Raw genomic sequence first — 13,119 nt, forward strand, 5'->3', positions numbered from 1 at the left:
TTTCCCCTGCTGCTGTCTGTGGATCAGGGAATCAGAAGGACAAACAAGCTTGTATGCATGATGAAGATGTTCAAGTCGGTAGTACCAATAATGTTGATAACTGTTCTGATAATGATGGGTCTATGAAAGTAGAAGCTCAGGATACTGCACGAGAAACCATTCTGCAGAAATCTGCAAAAACTATTCTAGAAGAATATCTTGATGCAGAATCGAAGAGTGCGTCTGGTAATCTTTTTTCTGTTTGTGCCTAGTACTTGAACATGTTTGTTTGTCTGTTTACATATTGCTGTGTGAGTATATTATTGAGTTTCCAAATCCTTTTGTGCTTGTGGTTATCTAGAGCATTTGTTCATATTGTTTTATATATCTCAAAATTATTAATGTTTTGATAGGGCATGCTCTTGTCTTGCATGGAAAATATATACAAATATTGTGTTTCTCATGTGGACCGTTTTATCGACTTACTATCCTACTTTTTTTTTTCTCACAAGTAAATATTGTAATTGTCTCTTTTGCTCATATTAAAAAAAATCTGTTATGATTGTACTTGTATACCCTTTCCATGTGCATGCATATATGTCCTTTATTTTAAAGAATGACCTGTGCTTGTATGGTTCATAGATATTCCATGAGTAGCCATGACGTTTTCTCTTTGAAGGAATTTATGAGTATCTATGAAATCTTATGGTTTGGTTGACTTTATAGTTACTCTTGTTGCCTACATACTCTTCCTCCTCCTCTGCAGGCACAAAATTCAATCCTAACAAGGACAGTATTAATGCACAGCCTAATGGTAGTTCCCTGGCTAATCTTGGAGCTGAAGTTAAAAAAGATAGTCAAGAAGATAAGAACAATACGGAATCCATGGACAATATGAATGCTGGAACTCCAATTTTGCGCACCGAAGGTAAGTTCATATTGTCATTATTTCAGAGAGAAATCTTTCTTCTTGTATAAATGGTGTTCTGTCGGCTGAGTAAGATAAGGTATGCGAGTACTGTAACTTTATTATTTCCACTAGACCATTATCTGTATGTGTATCATGTTATACAAACTATCACTTTGGAGAAGTGCACTTAATACTGGGACGGGTTACCAATTTCTATGTTTGCTGTTTGTACAGACCTATAATATCCCTAGAAGTTTACTCATTGGCATTTCTTTGGCCCTGTCACAGATATTGCAGGTGATACGATTAAAATAGCAGATTCTTCATGCATTTCTACATTTTCTGGGCCTGGTGCAGAGTACTGTGATGCTGGGAGGGAAAAAGCTGTTACTGATCCAGGGGATCCTTCTACTTCCTCCATTGGCAATAAACCTTTCATGCCCAGCGGATCTCAGGTGGGGAAAACAGCCTATGCTTCCTGTGGTCAGAGCTTAACTTGCGATACAAGTCCATTAGCAGATTCATCAATGAAGCAAGTGGGAGAAGTTTTACAAGCAATTAACTCTTCAGGAGCTATACTAGTCTCTCCGGTACTGCCATTTTCTCTCTTTCAACATACTTGTTCATTATTCTCAAAGAGTTCCATCTCGACAACGTTTTTTAGACTCACTGAGAGCATATGTTTCTTTGTTTGTCAAGATTGTGGACGGATCTCCTGTACCTTCTAGCTTAGAGAGAACAACTGCAAGGACTTCTAAAGGAACACCTAGGCGTAAGCCAAAAGGAACATCTAAATCTACAGGAAAAGATGCTTCCAGAAAAGGAAATGCTGTGACAGAGACAACACCTTCGAGACAGTTACAATGCGGGAAAGCTAGTGTCTTTAATCAATGTTCGCCTTGTACAGGTCAGATCTCACAATCTACCGAGAACCAGCAAAATCCTCATGCTGAGACTCCTGCTGTAAAACCATCTGGGAACTTTTCCATGCCCTCATCAAGTTTGCCAAACTTGAATTCTTCTGCCCTTTCGAGTCTTTTGCGACGTCCTTTCACAGACATGCAACAAGTGCAATTGCGTGCACAGATTTTTGTTTACGGGGCTCTGATGTGAGTTTTTTTTGGCTTTTTCATTCTGCCTGTGTGTTGAGTCTTACCTTTTACTACAGTTTGCCCTTTAGAACTTTGGAGTTCTGTTCTTGTTTATTTATCTTCTGTGTTCATCACGTTTGCGTATATAGCGCGAGATCTCGTGTGGGTTCTGCTTTATTAATTATGTTGCTGAAGTTTGACTGTTTCGAGATTTTTTGGAACAGCCAAGGGACGACACCAGATGAGGCTCATATGATATCTGCATTTGGTGGTCCAGGTAAGATTGTTATTCCTACACCTTCTGTTATCCACATGTGCAAGCAAATATGTTTACTGTGTCCTCCTCTAGATGGTGGGAAAGGCATTTGGGAGAAACTATGGCGTGCTTGTTTTGAAAGGGCTCAGACATCACATGCTCCTGAAACGCCATTGCAATCGCGTTCAGGTTTCTAACTTAATTTATTCATTATTTAGTGTCTTAGTCCTCTTAGTTTTAATTGAGGCTTACTTAATGCAGATCCTGGAAGTCCTGCTGTATTACCCAAAACTGTACTCTCAGGAAAGATAGCAACTCCATCAGTTGGTTACACCAGTAGCAAAGATGTTCCATCTGTGAACCCAATAATCCCTCCCTCATCACCACTATGGACTCTCCCGACACCCTGTGATACTTTACAACCAAGTAGCATGCAAAGAAGTTTAGCAAATGATCACCAGCCATTTCTTTCTTCATTGCATGCTCACCGAATTCCACCAGTTAAGAATATTGTTGGACATAGTGCCCCATGGATATTACCGACCCCTTACCACAGCCCCTGGCTTACTTCTCCACAGACCAGTGCATTTGATGTTGGTTCTCGTTTCTCTGTTTTTCCGATCACCAAGACTGTAAAATTGACGCCCATGGAAGAAACATCTTTGTCCCACTCTGGTGCAAAGCATCTTCAGAAAGATCCTAATGTTCAAAGCGTAACTTCTAGGTGTGTTGTTAAAGGGACTCCGTTCTTTGTGCCAAAGAGTGTGGTGGTAGCACCCAGTCAACACTCTACTGAGGTGAAAGCGAGGAAGCGGAAGAATATTCCAGTTTCTGAGGAGCCTGGTTCTAGCATATTGAGTTCTCACAAACAGACAGAATCGGTTGTTTCACCTCTTGTTACATTTACAGCGTCTGCTCCTTTTACCCTCACATCTGGAAATCTTGTCTCTAATGCTACTGCCCCTACTAACCTTGTTTCTATCGGGAGAACCACTATGAACTTGGCATCTACATTCTCCCTGGAGAAACTGAGTTCATCTTTATCATCCCCGATTCTTAGTGGTAATCTGGTGTCTGGGAACCTTGGCATGGAACAGAAGTCTGCCTTGTCAGAGGATGCCATTGGTAAACTTAAGGAAGCAATGAGACACGCAGAGGATGCCTCTACTCTTGCTGCTGCAGCTGTTAGTCACAGTCAATATGAGTGGAAGCAGGTAGACCAACAGAAGAATACTGGACTTGAACCAGAAAATCAAGGCAATATAGCTTCTGCAGTAGTTGCAATAGCTGCTGCTGCTGCAGTTGCAAAGGCTGCAGCTGCTGCAGCTAATGTCGCAGCAAGTGCTGCATTGCAAGCTAAATTAATGTCTGAGGAAGCAGCAATTTCAAATAGTTCTGATCAGGGTATTGATATATCTAAATTAGAAGTTGGTAAAACTCTAGACCAGGCTACTCCTGCATCTATCTCGATGGGTAGTGGGGCATCAGTTAGTTCTAATTTGGTTCTTACTGCTGCTAGGGAGGCTGCTAAGAAGAGGGTTGAAGCTGCCACAGCTGCCACAAAGCAAGCTGAAAATATGGATGCTATTGTAAAAGCAGCTGAGCTCGCAGCAGAGGCTGTTTCCCAAGCTGGAAAACTTGTCTCTCTGGGTGATCCTCTCTTATTGAATGAGCTGGTGGAGGTGGGTCCAGGTGATTACTGGAGACATACCCAAGTATCTCAGGAATTAGAGCCTTGTCAAAGGGGTGCATTGAAGAAGAAAGCAACTCTAGCGCTGCAAACACACACAGGTGCAGGCACCAGGTTGGGTGACCCTGTGAAATCACCAGACACTGTATCTTGTCTGGTTTCTGCGTCTGGAAACAAGAGAAAGGGACTAAAGTACCATAAGGCGAGAGAATTGGCTAACAGTGTTGTCCCGGAACCAGAGGTTGCACCGATGTCTTCAGTCGACACCCAAACTAAAAGTAAAAGGATCATAGAAACTGCAAATGGAAATGACATCAAGGAGGGTTCCAGTGTGGAGGTTTGTGTACTTGGCGCTTCACTATTATTTTTTGCTCTATTTCTTTCTTTTGCCCTTTCTGTTGCATAAATCTTGTCAACTTTTAATTCAGGGTTGGTATTCTGGCTAGTTAGTCTATGGTGTTCTCTCCGAATGATGACATGCATGATGCATATGATCCATACGTGTAGGTTTACAAGGAAGGGCCTGGATTAAGAACAGGATGGTACTCTGCTAATGTTTTAAGCTTGAAGGATGGTGAAGCTTACGTGTGTTACAATGAACTTTCTTCAGAGGGTGTGTTTTGATTTTACCACTTGTTATTCTCTATATTATTCCATAAAGTGTCTTGCATATGGTAGTGCTGTAGCATGGCAGGCGAGATTCCATTTCCTGTTTTCCCATCTTACAACAACGATTTTTTAAAGAAAAATATCCAAGTATTGGTATATGATAACATTTTTTCGTAATTATATTTTTGCATGTGATGTTCTGTATTTTCCATGGAGAGAACGTGAAATCAATTCTAACTGAAGGATCTCATGTACTTTAACTTCTCTATGAAGAAGCTCTGGTTCTGACGGACTAGTCTTGATTTGTTATTCTCTTTTACTTATCATATTTCAGGGGCAAACAAGTTGAAAGAGTGGGTAGCCCTCGAAGGTGATGGTGATGTAGCCCCTAAACTAAGAATGGCTCGTTCTATTACTGTGATGCCATTTGAAGGAACAAGGAAGAGACGTAGATCTTCCACTGGGGATCGTGCTTGGTCTGTCGGCGATAAGGTGGATGCATGGGTACACGACAGGTAATGACTTTTTTTCTTATTTGTTGGCCTGTAGCCGTATGCTAATTGCAAACACGGCCTCTATCAATAGAGGCAACAGTGTTCAGTGTTGTCTTCTCTATGTATTATTTCCACCATTTTTTAGCTGCGGAATTTCGTTTGTTGAATCTCATTCATAGTCCTTGCTTAGCACTCTTTGGAAATTATCTAAACATTTTTTTTTTCATTTTGTCCCCCAGCTGGTGGGAAGGTGTAATTTCTGAAAAAAACAAGAAAGACCAAACTACGCTAACTGTCCATTTCCCAGGTGTGTATAGACAGCATTTATGTTTGGTGAAGAAAGTTGGAACATTTTGCTTTTCTGTCAAGCTCTAAACTGTTTGTTTGGCTTACTTGTTTCCTTCTGATCCCTGCAGTGCAAAGGGAAACACTTGCGGTGAAATCTTGGAATCTTCTTCCTTCTCTTGTGTGGAAGGATGGAAGGTGGATTGAATGTTCGGGTTCCGAAGCCAACATAAGCTCATTGCGAGAGGTATTATTGACTTAAATGGATCTAGGAGCTTAATATTTGTTGCTATGTATGTGCTTAGACAAACAAATCTGATTGTAGGGTGATACACCGAATGAGAAGCGTCCTAGAGTGAGAAGCCCTGTTCATGATGCGGAAGGAAAGGACACTAGTCCCAAGAATGTAGATGTTCTGAACTTAGGGAAACCGCCTCAGACCGGGTTTCTTGTGCTGGATGTTTCGGAGAAAGCATTTAATCTCGGTAGGAGTACAAGAGACGAGATCAAACCCGATCCCCTTCGGATGAAAAGGACTGGCTTGCAGAAGCAAGGATCCAGAGTTATTTTCGGCGTTCCTAAGCCGGGAAAGAAGAGGAAGTTCATGGACGTCAGCAAACACTATGTGTCAGAGCCTGCCTGTAAAACGAGGCAACAAAATGAACCGGCTAAGTCTACCAAGGCGATAATGCCCCAAAGTTCCGGATCACAGTCCTGGAGAAATACTTCTAAAATTGATCCAAGAGAAAGACAGGCAACTGTATCCAAGGCTAAAATTTTCAAACCCACATCCAAACCGACTGCAGCAACTAAAAATATAGCCCAGAAAGAGGAGTCACAGAATATCTCATCCGGTAATGCTGCTGATCAGAAAGCTGAGCAAAAGGGTACTGTATCTGGAATATCTATGGATATCCAATCTGGGGAATCAACAGAGGAGCAAACTGCAATATTGTCACGTGATACCTCAGGCATTCCCTCCTCGAGGAAAACTTCCTCAAGCTTAAAAGCTGAACGCATTAATAAAGGGAAATCGGCTCCTGCTGCTGGAAAGTTAGCCAAGACTGAAGAGAACAAAGTGCTGGGTGAGAACTCTTCAAAGATGTCTGACACCGTAGAGCCACGTAGATCTAACCGCAGGATTCAGCCAACCTACAGAGTAAGTATCTACACACATGTAGGTTATATATAAAGACACGCATCTCTGCTAATTTTGATCAGCATTACATATCATGTCTTACAGAATAATACAGAATTCTAGCTACCTGCTTGTATATTCTTTCTTGCATGCATCCACTTCCTTTAATCTCTCTATTGCTTTGTTTTTTTTCTGTATTTTTTCATGTCATATGTGAAATGTACTTAGTCGTTGCCAATCGATTCAGGGGCTTTAGTAACTGATGCCTTTCGATAATTTCAAACCATGATCCTGTAAGAGGTTAACTTAAACTTGTGTGTTGGTTGGTTACAACTTACAAGCTACTTGAAGGACTGCAATCTTCGATGGTCACCTCGAAGATTCCAACAGTTTCGCATGGCAAAGGTCCCCAATATGAGAGCAAAAGTAGCTCTAGAGGTAAGATGGGGGCCTCCAGTAGTGCAATAGCCCCAATTCCTATGCATGTTCGGCTTTCAATGTTCTTGTTCTTGGCAGGGGAATAGCAGCTAGAGAGACCACAACCGATTGCAAATAATCCCTAAAGGAAAAAGGAAAAGAAAAGGTTAGTGGTGTATGGACAATCTTGGGTTGTGTTATTAGTTTTTTCTTCGCAATGTTTTGCCTTTGTTTGCAGATATGTAAATGTAGGGAATGTAGAAGGGAAAAGAAACGGGGTTTAATGGTTGCAAGGGGGTGTGGATTTTAATGGCTGCGGGATTTGTTTTGCAGATATGTAAATGTAGTGTCCATTGCGACTGATTCTGAGTCTCTTTATGGATTATGACATGTAAAAATTGACGTGACAGAGGTTGTATATGTAGTTTGACATAATAGACATTTTCCGGCACAACTTGTGCCAAAAAAAAAATATAAGAGGATGCATCAGGAACGGGATTTGTTTTGATTTGTGAGCTTTGGAGTGATATTGAACAGAAGAATAACACATCCAGGTTGTTTTGATTCAAATGGGACAATGTCCCTAACTCGATTTGTGATATTACACCCTAAACCCTAAACTCTGCTCCTTCACAGTCCGAAGCTGTGATGATCGGACTCGACACCCAGATGAACCCGTTTCCCTGAAAGAACAAGTGTGTAGAATACGCCAAAGCATTCCTAACTCTTGCGACCTGAAGCTCGATACAATACATTTCCATGACATAAGAGAAAAAGAATTTAAATGCATCCAAATAGAACGTGAAGAACAACACCTATAAATGTCCAGACAAGAGAAACATGGGGCCAGAAAAAAGTAGCACGTTGCTCTAAAAATAAGTAAACACGATACTCTAGAATTTACACACCAATGATATGAAGTGAGAAAAGACATAGCCCCAAAAGTATGTATTCCTAGACATAGATATTCTTCTCGTGTACAAAACAACTCAGGGACGTAGTCGCGATTTCGCAGATACTTGAAACATCATCAATTAGTTGAACAGAAAGCCTCGAGTACCATAAGTACCCAAAAGACAGAAAAACTTCAACTGTAGAAAAGAAAAACCAAAAGGTACTTTCTCCATAAAGAAGAATAGCGTTAAGATATAAAAATTACCGCCCCAAAAGTGTTTGTTCTTGACGCAAATGAGCCTTGGTTCTCAAGAATTCTCTGCTAATTCGTTTCTTCTGAATCAGATACGAAGCATCGCATTTGCCAATCTAGGAAAAAGTAGGGCATCAATGAAAGAATTTAAAGATGCATAACTATAAATCATAAAGAATCGAGTACATTGAAAAGCAAGCACATGCCACAAGCCCACAACAATCTTCTCGGCCTTTAGTTCCACCTTTTGTTTTGATCCCTGGCTAGCCACAAGAGTCCCTTGTACTGATATGGAAGCACCGGTCAAGACCATACCAGATTCTAGCTATTGTTCAGCTCATGAATATGGTAGAAACCGAGGATTAAAAATTACAACCTTGCACACACATTGAATCATACATGAAAAATTGATGAATTCTCAGCCCCTAAGTGATATAGGCTAACAAAATCAAACAAAACAGAAAGACAAAGAAATTCAAGACCCATTTCTACCATCGATATGGAGGGAAGCCTCCCTCAAGATGACGCTTTTTATTGTACCGATTATTCAGCTAAGGAATTTGGCAACCCCCCAGGATTAGGAATCATTGAATTGATATCAAAAGCTAAGGACTCTCAGGTCTGAAGCAAATTGCGAACAACATTTAGAATTGGGCAAAAAGATGGGTGGTAAGAATCTTATTGTCGCATCCGCACTAAATCCGTTTGATCTAAAAAGCTTTCACTTCCTATGTGATAAGGTAAAGAGTCTTTAAAGCATAAAACTGAAGAGTGAGAGAAACACTTTCCTAGGATCAATATGGAATGTTAGAATCATTCAAAGGTGAATGGATTTACCTGATCATACCCTTGTGCATCCGAGTTCATCACACATTGCATGTTTGAGAGGCATGAACCGTCATTTATCCGAACAGTTGTGAAGCAAGAATTCAAGGTTGAGGGATTACCTCAATGAAGGTGACGCTGCTCTGAGCCCGGAGATCCCGCACCCAACCTATTACGCTCAGGGTCTGCCGACCCGACCCAATCCTTCGTCGGATCCTCCCTTTATGTCCCCAATTCTCAACTTCCTCCTAAATTCTCCAAAGTTACTTCCCACGTATTAGATTTGGGGAAGAAGGAGAGGAACCGGAGAGAAGAGAGTGGCGTCAGACGGAGAGAGGTGGCCGCCGCCATTGGGAAGCTCGTCGCGGCGCTAGCTGGGAATTTGCGGGTTGGATGCACCACCTGACACCTGTATATGTTTCCAGCCCATCCCACGTTGACCCTTTGGACGTGGGCCTGATCCATTAAAAGAAAAAGCCCAGCCCATACATATACATGCATCATGCATGGCAATCTAATTCCTTCCCTCTTGTTTCTTCGTATGAACTTTGGCACTTTTTTTTTTTATATTATGTGATTTGTCAGGGTGGAGGTTTGAACCCGGGATGGAGCACTCTTTACGCATATCCACTTACTGGTTGAGCCATCCTCTCCTAAATCTGGCATTTTGTCGCCTATTTACACGTTTTAAACCATTGTGATTGGCTGTTAGTTTCGAGGTAAAAGAAAATTATTGTGTTAAAAAAAACTGAGATTTTATACATAGTGGAGTAGTCGTGTCTTTATATTCACGTGTGCTTTTTATATTTTGGTATTCGCTGCTTATGGTCGTTCAGTCTGTAGCAAGAGCCAAGGGAGACATTTTGTTGTTTTCACTCAATTATAATAGTAAATTAGTTTAATTGGATACTGCCGCCCGAGTGGGGAGGGCATTTCAAAAAAAAAAACATCATGCCGTTTAGTCGAGAGAGAGGGAGATGATCTGCCGGTTAAATTAGAAACAATTAAGAATTTGGCACGTGCTCAGCAGGAGAAGGCCGCGCCGCCTTTCTCCTTCCCTAAAAAAAAAAAAGGATTCTCCCATCTCAATATAATGGAGTGTTGAGTCCTCTCCTCTCCCTAAGCATTTTGTCATTTTGTGTTGGAAGATGAGCACCGGAGAGCTTCTCGATGTCGAGCCGCTTGAGCTCAAATTTCCATGTGAGTTGACCCTTTTTTGTTCCTTTTTCGTCTGATTCGCTATGCCTTTTTCCTGATGTCTTTTTTGAGAATCAATGTAGTTGAATTGAAGAAACGGATCTCATGTTCTGTCCGTTTGTCGAATAAGACCGATAGCTATGTTGCATTCAAGGTAACGTATGCACTCCTCCTAAATTTATTATATTGATTTCATGATTTGATTCCATTTGGGTGCTCTTTTTGGTTTCGCGTATAAACACTGTGTAAGTAAATGGATCTGGGTGACAATGGTGGTTAACTGTTGTGGTCAGGTAAAAACAACAAACCCCAAGAAGTATTGTGTTCGACCCAACATGGGGATAGTTATGCCTGAATCCACATGTGACATCATAGGTATTCTTCTTTTCATTGTTGCTGTCGTTCAGATTTGTAAAATTAAATGTAATGCTGTTAATTGGTGTGTTTTAGTAACCATGCAAGCGCAGAAAGAGGCCCCTCCTGACATGCAATGCATGGACAAGTTTCTCTTGCAGAGTGTTAAGGCGCCAAAGGGTTCGACTCCCAATTCAGAAATGGTAGTATATATATATCCTCGATGTTCTTTGCCTTGGTTTAAGTTGTGTGGCTGTCCTGTTAATTGGGCTGCATTTGTTGTTTTTGTAGTTCAATAAGAAGGGTGGAAACGTGGTGGAAGAGTGTAAATTGCCAGTGGTTTATGTCCTTCCACCTCCACATCGGCCTTCTCCTGTCTCTTCTTACCCCGAGGCTTCTGCTTCTGAAATTTCTATTGTCTGTGCTCTTTCTCCCTTGTTGTTGTTATTAGTTTTTTTTTTCATGTGCTTTTGACCCAATGATTACTTGTCAGGCTGTAGAGACTTGTGAGCGGCTTGCACTTGAGGACGTATCTATACCTATGGAGGTAAAACTGGTGGTGGTACTCTTTGAGTTTACAATCATCCAGCAGTTTCTCTGTCTTGCTCTTCTGCAATCTTGAATTGTGAATGGTGCGCGCAGGCAAGGGCTTCCATTTATAGGCTGAGAGAGGAAAAGAAGAAGGCAATTCTGGAAAGCAACAGGCTTCGCAAAGAACTCGTAAGTAATTAAACCAATGAAAGCGTTGATTGAGATCGGACCTATGGAAGTATGTATGAAGCATATATATGTGCACGTGATGAAATGCAGGAACTGCAGAGGCCTGGACATCTCTCGTGGATGCATGTCCTCTTGGTCGGCCTTTTCGGGTTTTTTATGGGTTCTCTCTTGAACATGTGCTCCTAAGGGGAAGGGGTGATGCTTTAATTTCATCGTATGTTGTCGACGAATTAGAAAGGATGAGGAAGGGAGGCATGTGATCCAAAACATCAAATAAATGGGAATGTTTGCTTATTTTATTTTATTTTTGGCTTGAAGCTTTCACTTGGTGGTATTAATCATGTATCATGTCATCAAGCTGGAGGAGGCTCTGCCATAATTGCCTCACCCATTTGCTTAGAGGCATTTTTAGGGCTTTTTGCTCCAATCTCCCTTTTTCTAGTTTTCATTTGTCTATACATACCCCCCACAATATTCGGGTTTTGTACCTACAAACATGCGGTTCTCCGTATACATAGGCACCATGCCCCCATAAACCCATTTTGACAAATTCCATATTATTCCAAGGGAAAATCCCAAAAAAATTACTAATACCGAACTTTTTCAATTTCCAAATTAAATATGAGTTCTTGATTTTGACATAAAAAATAATTAACTTGTAAATTTTTTACAAAAATCTCATCGACGTTAAACGGCGTTAAATCAGTTAACGGACGATCTGACGTGCCGATTGACGCAATGTTTCGTCATCCGCCACATCAGATAAGAATTTATTTTAAAAATAAAAATAATTATAAATAACATAAAAAATAAAAAAAAAATAAAAAGAAAAAATAAAAATAAAAAATGTATATTTATATATATATACACATATATGTATGAATATGTATATATTGTATATATATTGTGATATTAAATGTGTGTATATACATATATATGCACATGTATATATATACAATATATGTGCATATATGTATGCACATGTAAATATATACACATATATACATTTATAAATCTATATATATATATATATATACATGTATATATATATATTTATATAAAAAATATGCAATATATACAAAACTATATATATATATATATTAAAATTATTGTAATTACATTACAAATAATTAAAAATATAATAAACATTTCAAAATTCACATATATATTTATATACATAAAATAGTAAATATTAAATATATATATGTATACATACATATATATATATATTTAATATTTACTATTTTATGTATATATATATATATTTGTGTATATATATTGTATATTGTATATTTTTCTTTTTGTTTTTATTTTTTGTTTAATTTTAAATTTCAGTTTCAATTTTAAATTTAAATTTAAATTTTTAGTTTTATTTTTATTTTTATTTTATTTTTTTATTTTTAGTTTGTTTTATTTTTGTTTTTTTTTTAATTTAAATTTTTATCTGATGTGGCGGATGACGAAATGTGGAGTGTTAGATCAACCGTTAATCGATTTAACACCGTTTAACGTCGATGAAGTTTTTGTAAAAAATTTACAAGTTCAGTATTTTGTGTCAAAATGGACGAATTCATATTTAATTTGAAAATTTGAAAAGTTCGGTATTAATATGTCAGTTATCTCCAAATTCGATAATTTTTTTTGGGATTTTCCCTTAATGACACAGGAGTGTACATGTGAATGTATGTATATATCCATATATATAGATGGGTCCTGATTTTTAGACGGAGAGGAGCAGACAAGTGTAACCTAACATCAACTGGTGCTTCAAAAAATTGGTCTTCCAAAATTACAGTGCAGGAAAGAAAGAAAGAAAGAGAGAGCCCCTTGTAGACAGTGTAGGAGGGGGGGTCATGCACGATCTCTTGGCTCAAGCCCTGCAATTTCCCTCACCACCTGAGCTTTGTCCGCTTCGAACCTCTCGTCCTCTGCTATATCATCAAACACACTCAATAATCGTTCACATATATGCATATGATCACAAGGACAGACCCCCCCCCCCCCCCC

At 39.5% G+C, this 13,119-nt stretch overlaps 4 protein-coding genes across 19 annotated transcripts in view; 2 read left to right on the plus strand and 2 right to left on the minus strand.

The window, feature by feature from the left end:
• The window catches only part of LOC104798370, a 10,162-nt gene extending 2,804 nt beyond the window's left edge, over positions 1-7,358 (plus strand). For 3 of the 6 annotated variants that reach the window (XM_010520423.1, XM_010520422.1, XM_010520424.2), the window contains 14 exons: positions 1-225; positions 746-907; positions 1,178-1,479; positions 1,589-1,998; positions 2,205-2,257; positions 2,330-2,425; positions 2,498-4,263; positions 4,434-4,539; positions 4,870-5,050; positions 5,269-5,336; positions 5,446-5,561; positions 5,640-6,473; positions 6,794-6,890; positions 6,969-7,304. In XM_010520423.1, the coding sequence (XP_010518725.1) occupies positions 1-225; positions 746-907; positions 1,178-1,479; positions 1,589-1,998; positions 2,205-2,257; positions 2,330-2,425; positions 2,498-4,263; positions 4,434-4,539; positions 4,870-5,050; positions 5,269-5,336; positions 5,446-5,561; positions 5,640-6,473; positions 6,794-6,890; positions 6,969-6,976 (4,424 nt within the window). In that variant the 3' untranslated portion in view covers positions 6,977-7,304. Of the gene's footprint in view, positions 226-745; positions 908-1,177; positions 1,480-1,588; positions 1,999-2,204; positions 2,258-2,329; positions 2,426-2,497; positions 4,264-4,433; positions 4,540-4,869; positions 5,051-5,268; positions 5,337-5,445; positions 5,562-5,639; positions 6,474-6,793; positions 6,891-6,968 lie in introns of all 6 variants that reach the window. The other 3 variants (XR_769431.1, XR_769430.1, XM_010520425.1) reach the window with 3 other exon arrangements.
• Positions 7,356-9,210, minus strand: LOC104798369 (asparagine--tRNA ligase, chloroplastic/mitochondrial-like). 10 transcript variants are annotated; one of them, XR_769428.1, is made up of 4 exons: positions 8,964-9,210; positions 8,854-8,864; positions 8,029-8,301; positions 7,356-7,603 (listed from the first exon to the last, which is right to left on the minus strand). XR_769428.1 is itself a non-coding variant. In XM_010520419.1 (4 exons), the coding sequence occupies exons 1-4, from the start codon at positions 8,893-8,895 to the stop codon at positions 7,471-7,473; spliced, it is 360 nt and encodes a 119-aa protein (XP_010518721.1). In that variant the 5' UTR covers positions 8,896-9,210; the 3' UTR covers positions 7,356-7,470. The 10 variants fall into 10 exon arrangements, 2 of the variants coding, with proteins under 2 accessions (XP_010518721.1, XP_010518722.1); XR_769426.1 differs by having other exon boundaries at positions 8,029-8,341; XR_769429.1 differs by having other exon boundaries at positions 8,029-8,132; positions 8,261-8,301; positions 8,854-9,210.
• A 666-nt stretch (positions 9,211-9,876) lies between these two features.
• Positions 9,877-11,426, plus strand: LOC104798371 (vesicle-associated protein 3-1-like). Its single transcript, XM_010520426.1, has 8 exons — positions 9,877-10,041; positions 10,122-10,192; positions 10,332-10,413; positions 10,489-10,595; positions 10,684-10,809; positions 10,886-10,939; positions 11,035-11,112; positions 11,203-11,426. The coding sequence occupies exons 1-8, from the start codon at positions 9,990-9,992 to the stop codon at positions 11,296-11,298; spliced, it is 666 nt and encodes a 221-aa protein (XP_010518728.1). The 5' UTR covers positions 9,877-9,989; the 3' UTR covers positions 11,299-11,426.
• Positions 11,427-12,783: 1,357 nt separating this feature from the next.
• Positions 12,784-13,119, minus strand: part of LOC104798372 (putative MO25-like protein At5g47540) — a 3,538-nt gene continuing 3,202 nt past the window's right edge. Inside the window, exon 11 of one of the 2 annotated variants that reach the window (XM_010520427.2) lies at positions 12,784-13,043. In XM_010520427.2, the coding sequence (XP_010518729.1) occupies positions 12,964-13,043 (80 nt within the window). In that variant the 3' untranslated portion in view covers positions 12,784-12,963. The remainder of the gene's footprint in view (positions 13,044-13,119) is intronic. The other variant, XM_010520428.2, reaches the window with a different exon arrangement.

Source organism: Tarenaya hassleriana, unplaced genomic scaffold, assembly GCF_000463585.1.
Source record: "Tarenaya hassleriana unplaced genomic scaffold, ASM46358v1 Cleome53, whole genome shotgun sequence".
Lineage (NCBI taxonomy): Eukaryota > Viridiplantae > Streptophyta > Magnoliopsida > Brassicales > Cleomaceae > Tarenaya > Tarenaya hassleriana.